Below are 21,490 nucleotides of genomic sequence, written 5' to 3'. Positions count from 1 at the left end.
CAGGTTTTATTTCTAAGTCTTTAATCAATTGTGAGTTTATTTTTATATATGATGTTGGAAACTAGTCCACTTTCCGTTTTTTGCATGTAGCTGTGTATTTCTCTCAACACCATTTATTGAAGACACTGTTTTTCTCGTTGTATATTCTTCCATCCTTTGTCATAGGCCAATTGACTTTATAAGTGTGGGTTTATTTCTGATCTCTCTATTCTGTTCCATTGACCTATTGGGTCTGTTTTTGTGCCAATACTATTATGTTTTGATTATGATAGCTTTGTAGTATAGTATGATATTCAGGATTATGATAACTCCGGCTTTGTTCTTCATTTCCAAGATTGCTTAAGCTATTTGGTGTTGTTTCTTTTTCGGGGGGGTGGTCCATATAAATTTTGGTATTATTTATTCTAGTTTTGTGAAAAAGTATGTTGGTAGATTGATAGGGATTATATTGAACCTATAGATTGCGTAGGTAGTATGGCCATTTCAATAGTGTTCTATTAAATAGTATGTGAGCACAATAAATCTTCCCATTTATTTGTGTCATCTTCAGTTTCTTTCTCCAGCCTCATAGTTTTCAGACTATACATAGTTCACTTTGTTGATTCAATTTATTCCTACACATTTTATTCTTTATGTTATTATAAGTGGGATAATTTTCTAATTTATTGTTCAGGTACCTCATTATTAGAATACAGAAATACAACAGATAGCATTAGTCTTTAATACACTAATACATTAATACAACAGCATTAATACAACAGATTTTGTATTATTAAGTTTTACTTAATTCATTTATTAGTTTTAATAGTTTTGGGGCAGAGGTTTAGGATTTTTTTAACGTATAGCATTATGTTATCTATGAAGAGTGACAGTTTTATGTTTTCTTTAACAGATTTTTTTTTAATTCCAGTGTAGTTAACATACAGAATTATATTAGTTTCAGGTGTGCAATATAGTGATTCAACAATATACATTACTTAGTGCTCCTCATTATAACTGTATTCTTAATCCCCTTCACCTATTTCACTCACCCCCTACTACCTTCCCTCTTTAACCATCTATTTGTTTTCTATAGTTAAGTCTATAAAACTTAAGTTTTGGTTTGAATCATTTGTCTTCCTTTTTGTTTGTTTTGTTTCTTAATTTCCACCTATGAGTGAATTCATATGGTATTTGCCTTTCTCTGACTGGCTTCTTTGCTTAGCATTATAATCTCTAGATCCATCCATGTTGCATGTGGAAAGATTTCATTCTTTTTTATTGCTGAGTAGTATTCCATCGTGTGTATGTATGTATGTATGTATGTGTATTCACACACACACGCACACACACACACACACACACTACATCTTCTTTGTCCATTCATCATTGATGGGAATTTGGACTGCTGCCATAATTTGGCTATTACAAATAAGGCTGCAATAAATAGGGGTTCATATATCTTTTTGAAATAGTGTTTTTATATTCTTTGGTACATACTCAGTGGTGGAATTATTGGATCATATAGTAATTATATTTTTCATTTTTTGAACCCCCATATTGTTTTCACAGTGACTGCACCAGTATGCATTCCCAGCAACAATGCACAAGTTTGTGCCCCCCAACACACACACCCTTGCCAACACTTGTTTCTTGTGTTTTTTGATGTCAGCCATTCTAACAGGTGTCAGGTGATATCTCATTGTGTTTCTGACTTGTATTTCCCTGGTGATTAGTGATGTTTAACATCTATTCATGTGATTCTTGGACATCTATGCACCTTCTTTGGAGAAATGCATGTTCACGTCTTCTGCCCATTTTAATTGAACTATTTCTGTTTTTTTTTTTTCAGACTTGAGTTGCAAAAGTTCTTTATATATTTTGAATACTAATTATCAGTTATTTCATTTGAAAATATGTTCTCCCCTTCAGCAGGGAGTATTAGTATTATTTAGTTTTATTTTTAGTATTGTTTCCTTCATTGTTCAGAAGCTTTTTATTTTGATACAGTGCCAATAGTTTATTTATCCTTTTGTTTCCCTCACTTCAGAAGACATATCTAGAAAAATGTTGCTATAGCCAATATCAAAGAAATTGCTGCCTGTGCTCTCTTGTAAGATTTTTATGCTTTTGGGTCTTATATTTTGATCCTTAATCCATTTTGAGTTTATTTTTGTGTATGATTAAGAAAGTGATCCAGTTTCATTCTTTTGCATGTAGCTGTCCACTTTCTTAACACTATTTGTTGAAGAGACTTTATCCCATTGTCTGTCCTTGCCTCCTTTGTGGAAGATTAAGTGAGCATATATCACAGGCTTATTTCTGGGCTCTGTGTTCTGTTCCACTGATCTGTATGTCTGTTTTTGTGCCAGTGCCATATTGTTTTGATTACTATAGCTTTATAGTATAACTTGGAATCTGGGATTGTGATAACTCCAACTTCGTTCTTCACTTTCAAGATTGCTTTGGGCGTTTGGGGTCTTTTGTGCTTCCATACAAATTTTAGGATTAGTAATTATAGTTCTGTGAAAAATGCTGTTGGTGTTTTGATAGGGAATTGATTAAATGTGTAAATCATTTTGAGTAGTATAAACGTTTTAACGATATTTGTTCTTTCAATCCATGAGCATGGGAAGTCTTTCCATTTCTTGGTTTTGTCTTCAATTTCTTTCATCAATTTTTTTATTTTTTTTTAATTTTTGTTTATTTTAGAGACAGAGAGAGAGAGAGAGAGAGAGAGAGAGAGAGAGAGAGAGAGAGAGAGAGAGAAGGAGGGAGAGGGAGGGCATGAGTGGAGGAAAGGGGCAGAGAGAGAGAGAGAATCCCAAGAAGGTTCCATGCTCAGCATGGAGCCAAACATGGTGCTTGATCCCATGACCCTGTGACCATGAACTGAGCCAAAATGAAGAGTCAGTTGCTTAATCAAGTGAGTCACCCAGGCACCCCTCTTTCATAAATGTTTTATAGTTTTCAGAGTATAGGTATTTTACCTCTTTGGTTAAGTTTATTCATAGGTTTTTTATCATTTTTGGTGTATTTGTAAATGGGTTGTTTTCTTAAATTCTCTTTCTGCTGCTTCTTTAGTGTACAGAAATGCGATAGATTTCTGTAGATTGATTTTGTATCCCACAACCTTACTGAATTCATTTATCAGTTCTTTTTTTTTTTTTGGTGGAGTCTTCAGGATTTATATATATATATATATATATATATATATACACACACACACACACATATATATACATATACACACACACACATATATATATACATATATACATATATATATACATATATATATATACATATATATACATATATATATATATATATATATATGTATATATATATATATAGTATCTTCCTGCCTGCAAATGGCGAATGTTTTATTTTTTCCTTAATAATTTGGATGGATTTGTTTCTTTTTGTTATCTGATTGCTGTGGTTAGGAGTTACCACATTACATTGAATAAAACTGGTGAGAATGGACACCCTTGTTTTGTTCCTGATGATAGGGGGAACGCTTTCAGTTTTTCTCCATTGAGTATGATAATAGGTATGGGATTTTCATATATGACCTCTGTTGTGTTGAGATATGTTCCTTCTAAACCTACTTTATTGAGGGTTTTACCATGAATGGATACACTTTGTCAAATGCTTTTTCTGCTTTAATTTACATGGTTATATGATTTTTTTTATATTTTCTCTTGTTGATTTGATGTGTCACTTTGAGTGATTTGCAAATTTTGAACCACTCTTACAGAAATAAATCCCTCTCGATTACAGGGAATAATTATTTTAATGTAATGTTGGATTGGGTTTGCCAATATTTTGTTGAGGATTTTTGCATGTAGGATCATCAGAAATATTGGCCTATAGTCCTCTATTTTATTGGTGTCTTTATCTGGTTTTGGTATCAGGGTAATACTGGCCTCACAGAATGAATTTGGAAATTTCCCTTCCTCTTCTACTTTTTGGAATACTTTGAGAAGAATAGGTAGAGTTGTCTGGCTAAAGGTTTATCATTTTCAGTGATGTCTTTTCAAATGTTTTCATTTAAATTCGAGTTAGTTAACATACAGTGTAATATTGGTTTTCAAGAGTAGATTTTAGTAATCAATTACTTACATAGAACACCCAGTGCTCATCATAACAAGTGCCATCCTTAATTCCCATCACCCATTTAGCCCATTCCCCACCTATGTCCCTCCATCAACCCTGTTTGTTCTCTGTCATTAAGAGCCTTTTTTACAATTTTTTTTTAATATTTATTTTTAGAGAGACAGAAACAGAGTGTGATTGGGGGAGGGGCAGACAGAGAGGGAGACACAGAATCCGAAGGAGGCTCCAGGCTCTGGGCTGTCAGCACAGAGCCTGATGCTAGGCCTGAACTCATGAGCCATGAGATCCTGACCTGAGTGGGAGTCAGATGTTCAACCCACTGAGTCACCCAGCCTCCCTATTAAGAGTCTTTTATAGTTTGCTTCCCTCTGTCTTTTATTCCCTTTCCATATGTTCATCTGTTTTGTTTCTTAAATTCTACATATGAGTGAAATCATATGGTATTTGTCCTTCTCTGACTGACTTATTTTGCTTAGCATAATACACTTTACCTCCATCCATGTTGTTGCAAATGGAAAGATTTCATTCTTTTTAAAAGTTTTTTAAAATGTTTGTTTGTTTATTTATTTATTTTGAAGGAGAGAGAGACAGAGAGAGAGAGAGAGAGAGAGAGAGAGAGAGAGACAGAGCATGAGCAAGGGAGAGGCAGAGAAAGAGGAAGACACAGAATCCAAAGCACACTTCAGGCTCTGAGCTGTCAGCACAGAGCCTGATGTGGGGCTTGAACTCACAAACTGTGAGATCATAACCTGAGACAAAGTCAGATGCTTAACCAACCACACCACCCAGGCACCACTGTTTCTTGGGTGATCTTTTCAAAGAACTATCAGCTCCTGGTTTTAGTGATCTGTTACATTGTTGTTAGTTTGTTTGTCTGAGTTTTGTTTTGTTTTGTTTTGATTTCTAGTTATTTACTTCTGCTCTAATCTTTATTATTTCCCTCCTTCTGATTTTGGATTTTTTTTCTATATCCTTTAGGTATAAGGTTAAAAGGTTTTGTTTGTTTTTTAAGATTTTTCTTATTTATTGAAGTGGGCCTGTATCTCTATAAAATTCCTTCTTAGAACTGCTTTTACTGTATCCCAGGGATTTTGAAAAACTGTGTTTCCATTTTCATTTTTCTCAGGTATTTTTTAATTTTACTTTTTTTATTTCTTCATTGACACATTGATTGTCTAGTGGCTTGCTGTTCATCTCCATATGTTTGTTTTGTTCTTTGCTTTTTGGTTTTCTTTTCTTTTTTATTTTCTTCTTTAATTGATTTCTAATTATATACTGTTAAGGTCAGAAAAGATACTTGATATGATTTCAGTCTTCTTAAATTTATTGAGATTTATTTTGTAGCAAAACATGTGATTTATCCTATAAAACATTCCATGAATACTTGAGAAAGATATGTATTCTGCTGTGTTAGGATGGAGAATTCTGGTAACTTTACCTGGTCTAATTCAGGATATTGTTTTCTCATTAATTTGCTGTCTGGACATCCAGTGATGCAAGTAGACTATTAAAGTTCCCTACTATTATTGTATTTCTATCAGTTATTCCCTTTGTATCTGTTAATATTTGCTTTATATATTTAAATGTTCCTATGTTGGATGAGTTAATATTTACAAGTGTTACATCTTCTTGTTGAATTTGCCCTTTATCATTATGTAATGCCCTTCTTTGTTTCTTGTTGCAACATTTGTTTTAGAGTCTAGTTGGTCTGATATAAACATTGCTACCTCAGCTTTCTATCCTTTCCATTTGCATGGAATATCTTTTCCTATCCCTTCACTCTCTGTCCATGTGTGTCTTTGGATCTGAAGTGAGTCTTTCTTATAGGCAGCAATAGACTGTATTTTTGGCCCCTTTGAAATAATGAAGCATTTCTATGTCAAAACAATCAGCTGAAATCAATCCCACCTTTTTATGTAAATGTATAACTTCAGGCTATCTTCTAGTTTAGTCATAGTTCCTTCCAAAAAGTTTTGCCTATTTATGTTATTTTTCTCGTTCTTGTGGACATTTACCTTTTCTATTTCTGGCTAGTTGAAGACTATATAGCAAATAATTTGAAAAAGAAATCAAGAGGTAAATTTTGTCAACGTGTAACTTTCAAAAAGTTAAAAACATGACTCATATGATATATAGTATTCACTATAGTATTCATATATTAACTATATGTTAAGGAGTCATTTATCTCACTAATGAGAGAACCAGAAGGATGGTAAATCCGGTTCAGAGGAGCGCAGAAGAGACTGTAGAATTTATAATCACTGAAATAAAAACATGCTAATTTAAAATTGTAAAGTTAGATATAAAACCACTTAATGTCATATAGCAATAAAAAGGGGTATCTTTACTACGTGATGGAAATCATTTGCATCTCTATTAGACAAAAAAATTATAATCAATGTATAAATTAATATCTAAATTCATAGATATTTGGACTGAATCAGTAGTAAGCTATAAGTTAAACAAAGGTATATTACTTAGGAAAATTAACTAGTTATTGAAGGTGCCTATTAGACAATGGTTCAGTGTGACATTGAAGGCACATATAGACATTCCTTTATATTTTTTTAACAGGATTTTGACCTTTTTTCTCAATAATTTTGTGGCATGGACTACTCTATTAAACAATACTGGAGTAAATGTGTCCTTCTGCTAGAGTACCATAACAAAATGCCACAGGCTATATGGCTCAAAGAATAGTAATTCATTTTCTCACAATTCTGAAGATTAGAGGTTCCAGATCAAGGATTCAACAGGTTTGGATTTCTCTGAGGCCTCTCAGTGGCTTACAAATAGCCTCTCTTCTCTGTGTAGGGATCCTTGGTATCTCTCTTTGTATGTCATAACCTCTTTTTATAAGTATAGGGTAAGGTTAGATTAGGGCTCACCTTAATGGCATTGATTTAATCATCCCTTTGAAAACTTGAGCTCCAAATGCAGTCACATTCTGGGGCAATGGAGGATAGGACTAGAAAATATAATAGGAATATATTTAAATTTTTGTTCTGGTACAGTAATAAAGCCCTGAACTAAATATTTATGATTTTTTTTAATATGTCATAAAATGATTATAATTATCTTCAGCAACTTCCTATGATCTTGGTTGTATTTCAGCAAAATGAAGATGAAATACTGAATCCATTGTCTAGAAGATTTACCTATCTTCTGAAATGTGTAAATAATTCTGGTCAGATTTACTTATTTATGTACCTTTATATCTGTCAGCTTGCTTACTTGAACTTTTTGTCTAATTTCCTCCAATCTTAATAAAAGATTACATTAAAACTAGACAGAAACTTCAAATATAAGAAAAGGAAACAAAGCCAATTCCCACAATAACTGAGTGTTTGGCTAATTATTAGGTTCTTTCCTGAGACCTTGTTGCTTCAAACTTGGATGGTTGTTAACAATACCTATTGTTTCAGTAGCAGAGGATATTTCTGTAATGATACAGACTTGAAAAAAAGGTGTGAATGCTGTCAAACAGCTCTTTTGTCCGAAATTTCACTTGCATAGACTACATCAACTACACAGTTGAATGGACTCTGATACATACTTTATCTGAACCGCAGGTATTTAAAATGGCATTTGAAACAGTGGGTTCTGTTCTCTAGTTGATATAATAATGTAAAAAGAATAAAAACAAACAAAGCATACATTTCCAGATTTCTGGAGACAGAAATATTTCAGCTTTTTAAAAATCCTCACTGCTGAACTGGTTGAGAAAAGCTTCATGTAGTTTGTGGAAATTTAAATGGTTATATTTCCATAAAGACTGTGCAATTCAGGAATGAAACTGTAATCGATAGCTTGAAAATGTGTGTCCAATGAATTGCAGTATCTGCTTTCTGCTTGTCCTTGTAAAGCATGATAGAAATTCCACAAAGTTGCTACTTTCCGTACCTTGCTTTGACAATATACCATTACGAGTGACAATAATGACACATGCATCTATATTAGTCTTTTTGTTGAAAGGGTATCATTCACTGAAACAGCATGTTACTAAGGAAGTATTTTGAAGCATAGAGCAAGAAGAATGTTTAGGTTCAGATTGCAGAAGGAAACTCTGCTTTGTCAATGAATCAGAGATCCATAGTAAGTTTGAACAAGAAGGTGTCAAAGTATAATTTCTAATAGATAAAAACATGACTGTCATGAAATTCAAGAATAAATATAAACCAGAAACTTATTTATGGAATTATTGAGGTAACCAGCACAGTAGTGCTGATCTAAGAGCATTAGTGGAATTGGATAATTACAAGCATTTTAAGGAAAAAGAATGTATAAATAAAATTTGTCGGTAAGTATAAAAATGGTTAATGCCTCACAGGGCAGTACAACCATAACCTTTGAGGTTATCTTTTCTACAAGATAATTATTCACAAATTAACATGAAATTTCACAGTATAAAGGTCTGATCAAATGGAAAATATTCAAGTCAAACACAGACACATTCTCCTAGAGCTGCTCTATCCCTTGTAGCCACTAACTACCTACCTAAATTTTTAAATTTAAATTTGAGTGAATTAAAATGAAATACAACACAGATTTAGTTTCCCTGTCAAACTAGCCACATTTTAAGTGGTCCTAGACACATTTGGCTAATGGCTACTTTATTGGACAGCATGGATGTAGAATATTTCCTTCTTCACAGAAAGTACTATTGAATAACACTTCTGTGGAAAATTAATATTTGATCAGGCCTGTTTTATAATGCATATGCATGCCACTGAAAAACATCACCACTCCTTTGGCTTAATTTCCAAGTTTTGAGTATTGTTTGTAAACAAAGAGACTTTACAGATCTATTTTTCCAGCTCCTTTTTTTAATGGAAGAGGATTTGAAAATATAAATTTACCTTAGATTCATAAAAAGTTTACTCCTCTTACTACTGAAGAGTTTAGCTGTGTCATTGAACCAATTTTCACATTGGGTTGAGTGAACTATTTAGTATAAATAAGAAAACTGGGAGAAAATTTTATTGTAAATACTTACATTTTGGGATTTAGAAATCATTTGTCCATTTGTCTAGATCATTCTTAGTCCTTAAATAGCAAGAAGAAAGGTATCAAAAGGTAGTCATTACTTTATAGAATAATTAAATCACCTATTTTGACCTAGCAAGAAATTAATTATCTGTGTAGTTTTGTTTTTTTGTTTTTTGATGTTGTTGGTTTTTTGTTTTTTTGTTTTGTTTTTTGTTTTTTTGTTTTTTTTTTTTTTTTAATCATGAAACCATCTATACTTGTGAAATGCTTTCTCTGATGGTTTGGGCAGACTTACATAGTCTTTGGCTTATGATACTAAATTTGCATGTGTAACACAATGATTTTGTTTTTAATGTGTGTTTTTCAGATGTGCAACAAATGGCGATTGACTGGCTTACCAGAAATCTCTATTTTGTGGACCATGTCAGTGACCGGATCTTTGTTTGTACTTACAACGGGTCTGTGTGTGTCACCCTGATTGACCTGGAGCTTCACAATCCTAAGTCAATAGCCATAGATCCAATAGCGGGGTAAGAAGTTCTGTTTTATAATGTTTGATATGAAATAGTTTCCATTAAAATAAGTAATGCATCCAAAAATTGTATAATAGATCGGTCTCTGACAGGAGCTGTGGAATATAAGATTGCAGGCTCAGAGTATTTTTAAATGTTGATATTAACAACTGCATTGCAAGGAGAAAAGAAGGGCTATAATTTACCATGCAGAAGCTGGGTAATACCAGTTCCTTAACACATTTATATTGCTGGCCTAACCTGAGATACAAACAACCCTCTTCACAATTGCTTTGGGGTCACCAGACAAGAGCCTCAGGATAGTTTTAGGTTAAAGAGAGGAGAACTTTAAGTTCCCTTAGCAGTAGACCTTGTAGTCAGCAAGCTTCAGAAACACCACTTGAAAGATGTGCTGAGAACAAACTTACGTTCAACACATTTGGTATTTATAAAAGGTGTATGATGCATGTTCACGGGTACTACTAAAACATTAAAGTCATCCTTGTTAGTTGAAACCATCTTTTTTTTTCCCCTCCAACTACTGATATGTAAATACTATATAATTATGGAGTTACTGAATTCTTTATCAGAATTCATCTTCACTTTTTTTTTTTGATTTTCTAATTTTGCAAGCCACTTTGTTGGTTAAAAGTATGTCTTATCTGACCTTCTTTTATCTAATAGGCTCATTAATCTTTTTAAATATTTCACAATTTGTCAAATACAGTCATAAATGTTTAAATTCCCATCAACTTTGTTCACATGATTAGAAAATCAATATAGAAATTATGCTTCAGTTTTACAAATGCTATGGTATTGTTGAGTGGGAGGGGCAAAAACTATATAGAGTACTATAAATTCAGTTTTTTCACCAGTGCGTACTGGGCAAGGATACTCTCACATTACTGACATAGTGTATAATTTTAATCGGAGGAACTGTTGTTTTTTTCAGATGTAAGTTGTAGCAAAGATTTGAAAACTGAAATTTAGCTTGTTACTGGTTTAATCGTCCCCAAGCAGTTGAGGCTGAAATGTCTGATGGAACGTATCCTAAACTGCCATAAGCCTCCATTCAATAAATGGGAAAATATTTACTGAAGAAACAGCTGTCCTCCATATGTGGACTTTTGTCACTCTTTACTTAAAGTCTGATTGAATATTAAGATGCATCATCACAATGGTTCTGATTTTGACAAGAACAGCTTGCACGTAAGAACTTTGCTAGGAAGGCTGTGTAATATAATTCTTGAATGTAGCTCTATTTGTATTGCAGCAGATGGTGACTTGACTCAATCTGACTGCAGTGATGCTTCAAAAGACATTAGTAAAAGAAGTTGTATTTAAACTGATTTGTTTGGGTTGTTGGATAAGGGTAGTAAGAAAGAATTGGAAATTTACAAATGTGGTAACAACATTCTTTTGGAATTATTTTGGAATTCTGTCTAGAAATATATTTGCTTGCATGTTTTTCCCTGGATTTGCTAACCGAATTTCAAAGTAGCCTTTAGACAGTCTTATTTATCAAAAATGTTAAGAGGTGAAGCTACTGTCTTTCTCCCCTCATTCTACCATCTTATCTTCCCCCATTTTTAAAAACTAAGATCCAGAGACCCTTTTTAAATAAAACTGTCCATCTCGAATATAATATATATGAGTACCATCTCTCTTTCAGGACAGCAACATAGTTTATATTCTCAAGCTTCCTGTTTCTCTCTGTCATTACACGAAAGAACCATATTTTGTTACTTTTGTCAAAGGAATTAGGAGTACAAAACCCCCATATTGTTTGCACTTATTCTCTGCAGGATTCCTTGGGGCCTAGTAACTGTTTAAATGTAATTTTGTCATGTATCATTTATCACAATAGGTTCTTTGGAATTTTTCGTTTGAGTTTGCTCTGTGTCTCAAGCAGTTTTTCAATCATGAATTGCAGAAATCAGAGAAAGCAGAGCTCTGTTCTTTTATAAATATAAGCCTGTTTGGAGTATAACACTTTCAAATATATTCTACTTTTCCCTTATTATCAGAAATTTGGCTAGGATTAATACAATGCTATCTAGGAAAGGAACAGTAGGTTTTTTCCTTTAACTTTTACTTCTGGGCCTGCTCCAGCGTAATTTGAATAGCCAAAGCTGGAACAACTGTGCATGACCTACCAAAGGGGATATGTGCCACCAGTGAAATTTCTCCTACCTTTTCCTAAGTGTATGGACTGAGTGATTATCTTTGGCTCATTCTCTTAACTTCTGAAATCATTGGAATACATTAAAAGTCAAATCTGATTTTTAGAGCTTGACCTTAATAGCAGTAGAAATGGAGGGAGATTTGCCTTACTTCTTTCAAAGCTGCATTGAAAAAGAAATCTTTTACTTGGCTATACTTTTAACTTTCACTTCTAGTGATGGTAATGACATTGGAATTGAGAATTTGGGAAAAAATCTATTTGCGGGGATGTGTGGTACCGTGTATGAAACCCAAACATAGTAGAGTTATATGAGATGGATAACCTGAAGGACAGGGGAAATCTCCTTAGTCATGAGAAAAAGCAGGAATTGAATATTTCTTGAGTATACCATTTTTCTATGTAGGATGGACTTCTGACTTGTAGAGAATGAACGGCAGAGTGATATGTAGGATTTATGTGTGAATCCATGACCTCATGAGTGAAATGAATAAAAAGTATATCGTCTTTGTTCTCTATGAGAGCAGGCCAACTGCTAGGAGGAGAAAGTCTCAAAGTTGAGTACACACAGAAGTGATTGACAGTATTTGAATATTTAATACACTTTTTCCCATCACCTACCTGGATCCCCACTGCTGGCAAAACCAATCATAGATGAGACATTAGAGATAGAATCGAAGTTAGAGATAGATCAGGGAATAGGATGGGCTTATGAAATTCTAATCTAAGAATTTAGAATTCTGTATGAATGTGGGACACCAGAAAATAAGGTAGGTTTCCCTATGACCATGAAAGGGCTTTTGTAACAAGGGAATCCTTGGGGTAGATATCAGGTTTTTCAATTCTGTCAGGTGGCTCCCAGAGCCAGCCTAAGTTCCAAATTAGAGCCTGCACTCACTAGTCACTTTTTTATAGGACATAAGTAGAATTGTTGAGGACCTTTGGCTGTTAATCCCCTCATAGTGCACTGTGGATAAATTAAATCTGTAGATTGTACTCCCACAACTAACCACTATCTATTAGTTTGGGGATTCAGATGGTTCAGAAGTTGCTATGGGTTTGAAAATTAGGAAGCACCTAAAAACATGCCACTCTGTGCTCTTATTGTCCTCATGGAAGTATCAATGTGGATGAGTCATATACTCTTCTGCAATTCATAAGTGCCCCTAATATTCTGACATTTATATTCACATTTTGATAGGTTGCAAATTGTGAGTCCTAATTTTTTTGAGGAAGAACTACCCTCTACACATACCCACAAAAATGTTTCTTTAAAATGATGTGAACTTAGTCTCCCTGAGAATCTTTTTGCATATTTCTCTTTATTAGAAGAAAATTCAGAGAATGGAGGTAATTCAATACCTTCAATAATCATTCTATTGAGTTTATGTTTCGACTTGCTTTAAAATTCCTCTTGGAGATCCTGAACTTAAAGTTTCTTTCTTCTTTTTTTTAATGATTATTTATTTTGAGGAGACTGTGAGCAAGCAGGGAAGGGAGAGAGAGAGACAGACAGACAGACAGACAGACAGACACTCCCAAGCAGGCTACATGCTCTCAGTACAGAGGCCAATACAGAGCTCAAAACCGCGAACCGTGAGATCATGACGTGAGCCAAAACCAAGAGTCACATGCTTAACTGACCGAGCCACCCAAGTGCTCACTCTTGAATTTAAAGTTTTTTAATGTGTTTTCTTATCTTAGCAACAAATTCAAGTGAATATCCATTATATTAGCTGTATTTTAATTTTTTATCTGTTCATAGTCTAAATATCTATATGCTGATTTCCTATTTGCACCACTACTACCTTTTCGGAGTGAGTCCAACACTCTTAGATAACATTTAGATTCATAGAGAATTATCTGAACAATAGGCATTTGTCTAAATTGGCCATTTTACAAGGTTTTTCAGGAGAGTTTATCATAGCCACTTTTCAATCCAAAGTTCCTTTCAGGAGTTGCTGATGTGATTAGGCAAGACAACATGGAAATGCAAGTTCATGTTTCCCGGTCTGAATTATTTTAAGTGAAGCTAGTTGTTCAAAGACTCACTCAAGGGTATAAATCCATATTAGCTGTTTTGTGTATGACTCAAATTATTCTCATTAATTCATTTTGTCTAGGGTCAAACTCTCCAAATTACTCTCCAAACCTTTCTGTAAGTGGAGGTTCACGTATGGCATTGCCTTTAATCACTGTCTCCTTCCAATATAATTTATATTGTGATTACCCTGGGAATACAGAAAAGTAATTTGGAGTGGTGTATGTTCATTACACCTTTTACTGGAAACTTAACCCAAATTGACTCAACTTTCACTGTGTTCTTAGCTCACATTATTCATAATAGTAACTCAGAATAATGCAAAACATTTTACATCTCTATTTGCCCTCTTTGCTGTTCTTTCTCTCTCTTTTTACTCTATATGTTTTAAATGTTTGTTAAACTTATACCCAAATTACTGACTTCATAGTTCTATTTCTAGTAATTATATTTAGTATCTTCCCAATCTTGCACCCACTCTCTATAAAAGAGATTTCTTTGAGTTATCACTCTGATAAATGCTGTCCACTCAAATAAAGGAATAGGAAAAAAGCACAATTATGAAGGAATTTATTATTTCACTTTTAAATCTAAATATAGGATAGTCTCTGAGTTGATTATTTTAGTGGCTCAACAATATCATTCAGGATCTGGGTCCATTTACCTCTTTGTGATATTATTATGATTAGTGTATGGTTTTTAGGTTAATTCTCTTGCCATCATAAGATGAAGTTCTAGGGATCTTGTGTAGAAACATGGTACTCCACTCAAAAGAAGAAAAAACATTTTTTTGTTTTTGTTTTGTTTTTTTTCCTTAGATGTTCATGTCTTCTTAGGCAGAAATGGGGTAGATGCCTTCCTGAATGGGACAAAACCCACTTTTTTTTTTCCACCATTGATATGTGAAAGAGTGAAATTAGGGCCAAGCAAAGATGGAAAAATAAATGGACTAAGAACCAACATCATCTACTACATCCCCTGTCATATAACAGTTCTCTCTTATGTGCAGTTCTTCGAATTTCTTTTCCCAGGCACTGAGGGGGTCTCTTTGTACTTACCTTAACTTGTTTGGAATATGGACAAATACTTTATTCCAATTCTTTAGTCCCTTTTCTAGGAGAACCCTTCCATTTCCTTTTAGCCAAGGCCATTCAAACTCATTTCAAGGAGTATTTTTCTTATCTCTTTTCAAGGCAAATGACATTTCTTTCCAGTAATATTTTATTTTTTATTTAAAAAATTTTTAATGTTTATTTATTTTTGACAGAGAGAGAGAGAGAGAGCAAGAGAGCGAGCGTGAGTGGGGGAGGAGCAGAGAGAGAGAGGGAGACATAGAATCCGAGGCAGGCTCCAGGCTCTGAGCTGTCAGCACAGAGCCTGATGCGGGGCTTGAACTCACCAACCATGAGATCATGACCTGAGCTGAAGTTGGACGCTCTACTGACTGAGCCACCCAGGTGTCCCTCCAGTAATGTTTTATATGATACAAAGAAGAGATTGGGTTGGGAGTTCTCTCCTAGTGTTCCTATTTTTATCTTTAAAGATATACTTTAAGAAACTGATGGGAGCTTTTATTCTATTCAGATTCTTCAATGGTTTTGCAATCTATGTGAATATTCTAAGCCTAATGCTACTGGGGTAGCATTAAATACATTATTGTTTCATTTATAAAGCAATTCTCAAGTGGCATGAAAGTTTTGTATTCTCTGCCATAGAATAGTTTGCACACTGGAAGAATCTATGCCATTTTTAGACAAGAATAATTTTATATTTCCAATTAATGTAAAATTATTTCTAATTGTTTCTTACATAGAATTGTATGAAAACAAGAAGCAGATATGAGCAAATGGTATTGCTTTTGAAAATATATGGACAGATTTCCTATTTCACTCAGTTATAATAAGGGCATGAAAGATAATGGTATGATATATTTTCTTATGGAGCTTTGAGTATAACAGAATTATGCATTAAATATCAAATATTACAACCAAAAGATATAGTTATTATAGTTTACAAAAAAACATACATTCTAAACAACAAATTCTAAGCAGTAATTTATTTGAAGTTTATGAGCTAAATAGTGGGTTAGGCACAAATATTATTTTCAAAAAACAAAACAAAACAGAAAATGTTGGTTTGTAAACACCACAAGGGAAAAGACAAAAATTAAAAACAATAAAATACATACTTGACACCATTCGCCTTTTAAGTTACCACTCTTTCATATATAACATAAATTCAGGATTTTATTGTAGGCCATATAATCATATTCAACTAAAAAAAAGAATCAGAAGTAAAAAAAAAAGTCAGCTTTTATGCTGGGTTATATTTTGTTCTGCTTGACTGCTGAGCCTTGAAGGGTATTGATCGAAAATTGATATTTTCCCTTGAGCCAGATTCACAGTGGTTTGACTAGGGAGAAATTGGCTTGGCTTTAGGGTCAAGTTGGATGTTTTATAGTGTCAAATAGTGTTTACTCAATATTTTTTTTTTTAATCATGAAAAGGAAAAAGTCAAATGTTGAGGGTAGCTGGTCTTCTGTCAGTTTTACTGAGGTAATTGTCTCTGTAATCTCTTGTAAAAATTGTTTATGCGGGAGGCAGCGCACTGCCTGATTACGAGATATACTACAAATCTGTAGTCGGGGCACCCGGTTGGCTCTCAGTCTGTTAAGCACCGTACTTCAGCTCCGGTCATGATCAAATGATCCGTGAGTTAGAGCCCTGCGTCCGGCTCTGTGCTGACAACTCAGAGCCTGGAGCCTGCTTCAAATTCTGTGTCTTCCTCTCTCTGCCCCTCCCCTGCTTGCATATGCGCTCTCTCGCTCGCTCTCTCTCAAAAATAATGAATAAACATTAATTTTTTTAAATATAAAAAAATAAATCTATAGTCATCAAAATAGTATGGTACTGACATTAAAATATACAAATAGCCCAGTGAGTGGAAAAGAATTGAAAGCCCAGAAATAAACCCAAACATATTTGGTCAACTAATATTTGACACCAGAGCCAAAATACTCAACAGAAAAAAGACAATCTCTTTGTACATTGTGCTGAGATAATTGAATATTCACATGTAAAAGAAGGAAACTAGCCTTATATCTTCTACCACTCACAAAAATTAAGTTGTAATGGGTCGAAGATTTAAGTATAAGACATGAACCCATGAAACTCCTAGAAGAAAACAGGAATAAAACTCTTTGACATGGGTGCTGGTAATTAATTAATTAATTTTCGAATGTGACATCTAAAGCACAGGCAACTAAACAAATAAATAGATTAACAAACCAACCAGTGGGACCATATCAAAATAAAAAGCTTCTGAACACCAAAAAAAAATCAACAAAGTTAAAAGGCAACATCTGGGATGGCAAAAAATTTTGCAAACTATGTACCCAATAAGAGATTAATTTCCAAAGTATATAAAGAACTCATACAACCCAGTAGCAAAAAAAAAAAAAAAAGACATCAACCCCATTAAAAAATGGGCTAAAGATACAAATAGATGCTTTCCAAAGAAGATATATGAAGGCCAACAGGTACATGAAAAGATGCTTAGTATTATTAGTTATTAGGAAAATGCAAATTAATAGCACAATGAGGGATCACCTTATGCCTGTTAAATGGCCATCATCAAAAAGACAAGAAATAATGCTGGCATAGATGTGGAGTAAAGGGAACCCTTGTGCATATAAATTGGATACAGGGAATGTAAATTGATACAGCCATGATGGAAGACAGTATGGAAGATACTAAAAAATTAAAAATATGATTACCATATGATACAGTAATTCCATTTCCAAGAATATATCCAAAGAAAACAAAAACACTAACTCAAAAAGATATCTGCACCTCCATGTTCATAACAACATTATTTAGAAGAACCATGACATAGAAAGATACTAAGTGTCTATCAATGTATCATTGCATTTTTATACAAAGAATTTGTGATACACACATGCATGCATGTGCTCACACGTGTACACACACACACACGCACACACACACACACACACACACTGGAATATTATTCAACCACTAAAGAAAAAAATGAGGAAACCCCATCATTTTTGACAATATAGAAGGACTTTGAAGGCATTATGCTAAGTGAAATAAGTCAGACCAAGAAAGACAGGTACTGTATGAACTCATTTATATGTGACATGTAAACAAAAAGCAAAAAAAAAAAAAAAAACTCTCAGAAAAAGAGATCAGATTTGTGATTACCAGTGGCAAAAGTTGGAAGATGGGAGAAAAGATACAAACTTCCAGTTATTAATAAGTACTGGGGATATAATGTACAGCATGGTGAGAATAGCTAACACTGCTGTTTGATACATAGGAAAATTATTAGGGGATTAAATCCTGTGAGTTCTCATCACAAGGAAAAATATTTTTCCTTTTATTTCTTTTTTTTTGTTATTGTATCTATATGAGAAGATAGGTAGATGTAAGCTGAATCCATTATACTATATGTAAATCAAACTATCATGCTGCATGATTTAAACTTTTACAAACATATATGCCAATAATTTCTCAGTAACACTGGAAAAAACATGGAATAAAAAAAACTTGTGTTTAGGGGCGCCTGGGTGGCGCAGTCGGTTAAGCGTCCGACTTCAGCCAGGTCACGATCTCACCGTCCGTGGGTTCGAGCCCCGCGTCGGGCTCTGGGCTGATGGCTCAGAGCCTGGAGCCTGTTTCCGATTCTGTGTCTCCCTCTCTCTCTGCCCCTCCCCCATTCATGCTCTGTCTCTCTCTGTCCCAAAAATAAATAAACGTTGAAAAAAAAAATTTAAAAAAAAAAACAAAAAAAACAAAAAAAACCTTGTGTTTAGATAAACAACTGCTCATAAAATGTGCCTCTATGTCATCTTAAACTAATTTAATGTTTTTTGATAAAAGCAAAACAAATGATTTTTGTCATTGTTCTTCATGATTGAATATAGGTTATAGTAACATTATCAGCAACCAAACTATTAGTAAATCTCTATAATTACATTCTATATCTGGTTTAGTGTGGCATAAAATGAGATTAAAAAGCAACATATAAAAAGAAAATAGTCCTACTTTCTGGAGGGTTTCAGTCTAAGTCTCATATTGAATTTATATTTGGGAGTCTCATTAATTTGAAGGTATAGCTAAATAATTGATTCATCCCATGAACTTAATGTGGAACATGTCTAAAGTGTTTGGAATTCTCCAGTGATTTAAAAATCTCTGAATTGCTAAGATTTCTCATTTTTTAAGTGAAAACAAAGATATTCTGTTTTATTTTTTAAATGATTTATTATTATGAACTCGATTTGAGAAAGATATTTCAAGTGTATATAATTTTATTTATTAATTGAAATGACTGCATAAGACCAATGTAATTTTCACAGGATATACACTGAAGTTTGAAGGAATATCAATACAGTAATCTCATAACAACTGTATTAGGATAATGGTAGTCACTTTTATAAACCAAAATGATGACATCACACAATAAAATTATATTTCATACCCGTATGAATCTGATGAGTGTGTTAGAGGTTGGTAGGTATCTTCCTCCTTGTGGTTATTCTGAGATAAGGGTTCCTTCCATTTTGTGGCTATAGAATCTCATACGGCCTGTTCGCAACTAGTAGAAGGGGGAAAATGTTGAATATCTGTAGACAAGTTGGATGCAAGGGGATCAGGGAAATGTAGCATCAGGCAGTTTCTTGCCCATGACATCACCATACTATGGAAATGGGAACATGCATTTTGAATAAACATTTTGCCATTTCTGTCCCAGTCTTCTCTTCTGGCTACCAAATATCCATATATGCCCTTCTTCTCATAGAATATAGTACATGAGTTCAAAGTGGAGGACCTCCAGGTGATGTGCAGTCCTCTCCATCACGTCCTTTTGTACTTCCTTGTATACAGCAAATTATGAACCAAAAGACAAGATATCTGTCCCGACTGTCCCCTCCATACTCTATATAAATCAGTGGAACAGTGATAGAATAATAAAAACAAGAATCATCATCTAGAAAATAGAAGATTGGAGGCACACAGTAGTCATTGGCATAGAGAAATAATGAAATCCTACCAGGAAAGTAAAGGAAAGACCCTCTGTCCTGGTAGTTTAGAAATTCCCTTGTCTAGATGGTACTTCTTTCCTTGTAACATCTCCCCTTGTTCATTGTTCTTTACCTGTGCTTCCCCAGGGAGATTCTTTCTAGTCTGTTGTGCTAAATACTACATCTGAAGTTGGCAATGGGGCATCCTCCCCCTGTGGACTCTATATATTTCACAGACTGTTTCTTGTTCCTTTCAAGTTGTTTTAAGGTTTGAAGAAACAAAGAATTTTGTAAGATAGGCTCATGGCTTTTGAAGTTATAAATTCCCTTGAAAATTAGTAGAATTTTGATTTCTTTGCTTCCCATTACTTCTATATACCAATATCCTCACTCAAAGTTATACTCTACAAATAATTATCAAACCCAAATTATTTCTTTGCACCTCACTCTCTTGGTTTTCTCTTTCAACCTGTTTGTGGTCACTTCGAAGCCTGAAAACAACACGCCAGTGGGAAGCAAACACCTTTATCTAAAGCTGAAACTCTTCTATTCAGTTGAGAAGTTAATTGGCTTTTGTTGTTCAAAGTAATTCCGGCAATTTTTCTTAGTATTCACATCTTAGAAACAACTGGATCTCCAAAGCTGGAAGACCTCAATTTTGGACTTGGTCTATTCCCTTTCAGTTTTTGTTGTCAGTCAGCCAGTTCTTACCTATACTCATTTTTCCCCATAATATCTTGCCAACGAAGGCATGTAGTAACTAACACAATTACTAATATTAGACTTTTAAACTTCTTCCCTTAAATACATAGGCTCAAAAAGCACTTGTTTTTTCTTCCAATATATTTATCAAGATACTGCAAATGACATTTTTTATCAAGTATTTTTAACCTTTAATATTTTCAGTCCTGAACATTAGTTACCCTGATGCTGCTGCCTTAACCATGAGGCCAATGTTATGCATTAAAGAAAAAAAAAATAATGTTTATTTTTGAGAGAGAAGAGGGTCAGAGAGAGAGAGGGAGACACAAAACCTGAAACAGGCTCTAGGCTCCGAGTTGTCAGCACAGAGCCTGACTCAGGGCTCAAACTTACTAGCCATGAGATCATGACCTGAGCTGAAGTAGGACACTCAACTGACTGAGCCACCAAGGCGACCCATGGTCATCTGACAATGTTATGCATTTTTAAATGTTTATTTATTTATTGGGGGGGAGGGGCAGACCGAGAGGGAGAGAGAGCCTGATGGGGGACTCAATCTCATGAACCATAAAATCATGACATGAGCCAAAATCAAGAATTGGATGCTTAACTGAGCCACCAGGCACCCCTTCAATGTAGTAATTTACAATCTTATTATATTTAATGTATTTTAAATTTTTATTAAGGTAGTTTTGTACTTGTGCTACCAACTTTTTTTTTTAATTTTTTTTTTAACGTTTATTTATTTTTTTGAGACGGAGACAGAGCATGAACGGGGGAGGGGCAGAGAGAGAGGGAGACACAGAATCGGAAGCAGGCTCCAGGCTCTGAGCCATCAGCCCACAGCCCTATGCCAGCCTCAAACTCACGGACCGCAAGATCATGACTGGAGCTGAAGTCGGACGCCCAACCGA

At 34.2% G+C, this 21,490-nt stretch overlaps 1 protein-coding gene across 1 annotated transcript in view; it reads left to right on the top strand.

Moving 5' to 3' along the window:
• LOC116738220 (low-density lipoprotein receptor-related protein 1B-like) overlaps positions 1–21,490 on the top strand; it is an 867,486-nt gene that overhangs the window by 592,348 nt on the left and 253,648 nt on the right. The window contains exon 7 of the mRNA XM_032594108.1: positions 9,458–9,620. Within this exon, the coding sequence (XP_032449999.1) occupies positions 9,458–9,620 (163 nt within the window). The remainder of the gene's footprint in view (positions 1–9,457; positions 9,621–21,490) is intronic.

Source organism: Lynx canadensis, chromosome C1 (assembly GCF_007474595.2).
Source record: "Lynx canadensis isolate LIC74 chromosome C1, mLynCan4.pri.v2, whole genome shotgun sequence".
Taxonomy (NCBI): domain Eukaryota; kingdom Metazoa; phylum Chordata; class Mammalia; order Carnivora; family Felidae; genus Lynx; species Lynx canadensis.
This window is presented reverse-complemented; position numbering and strand designations above follow the sequence as displayed.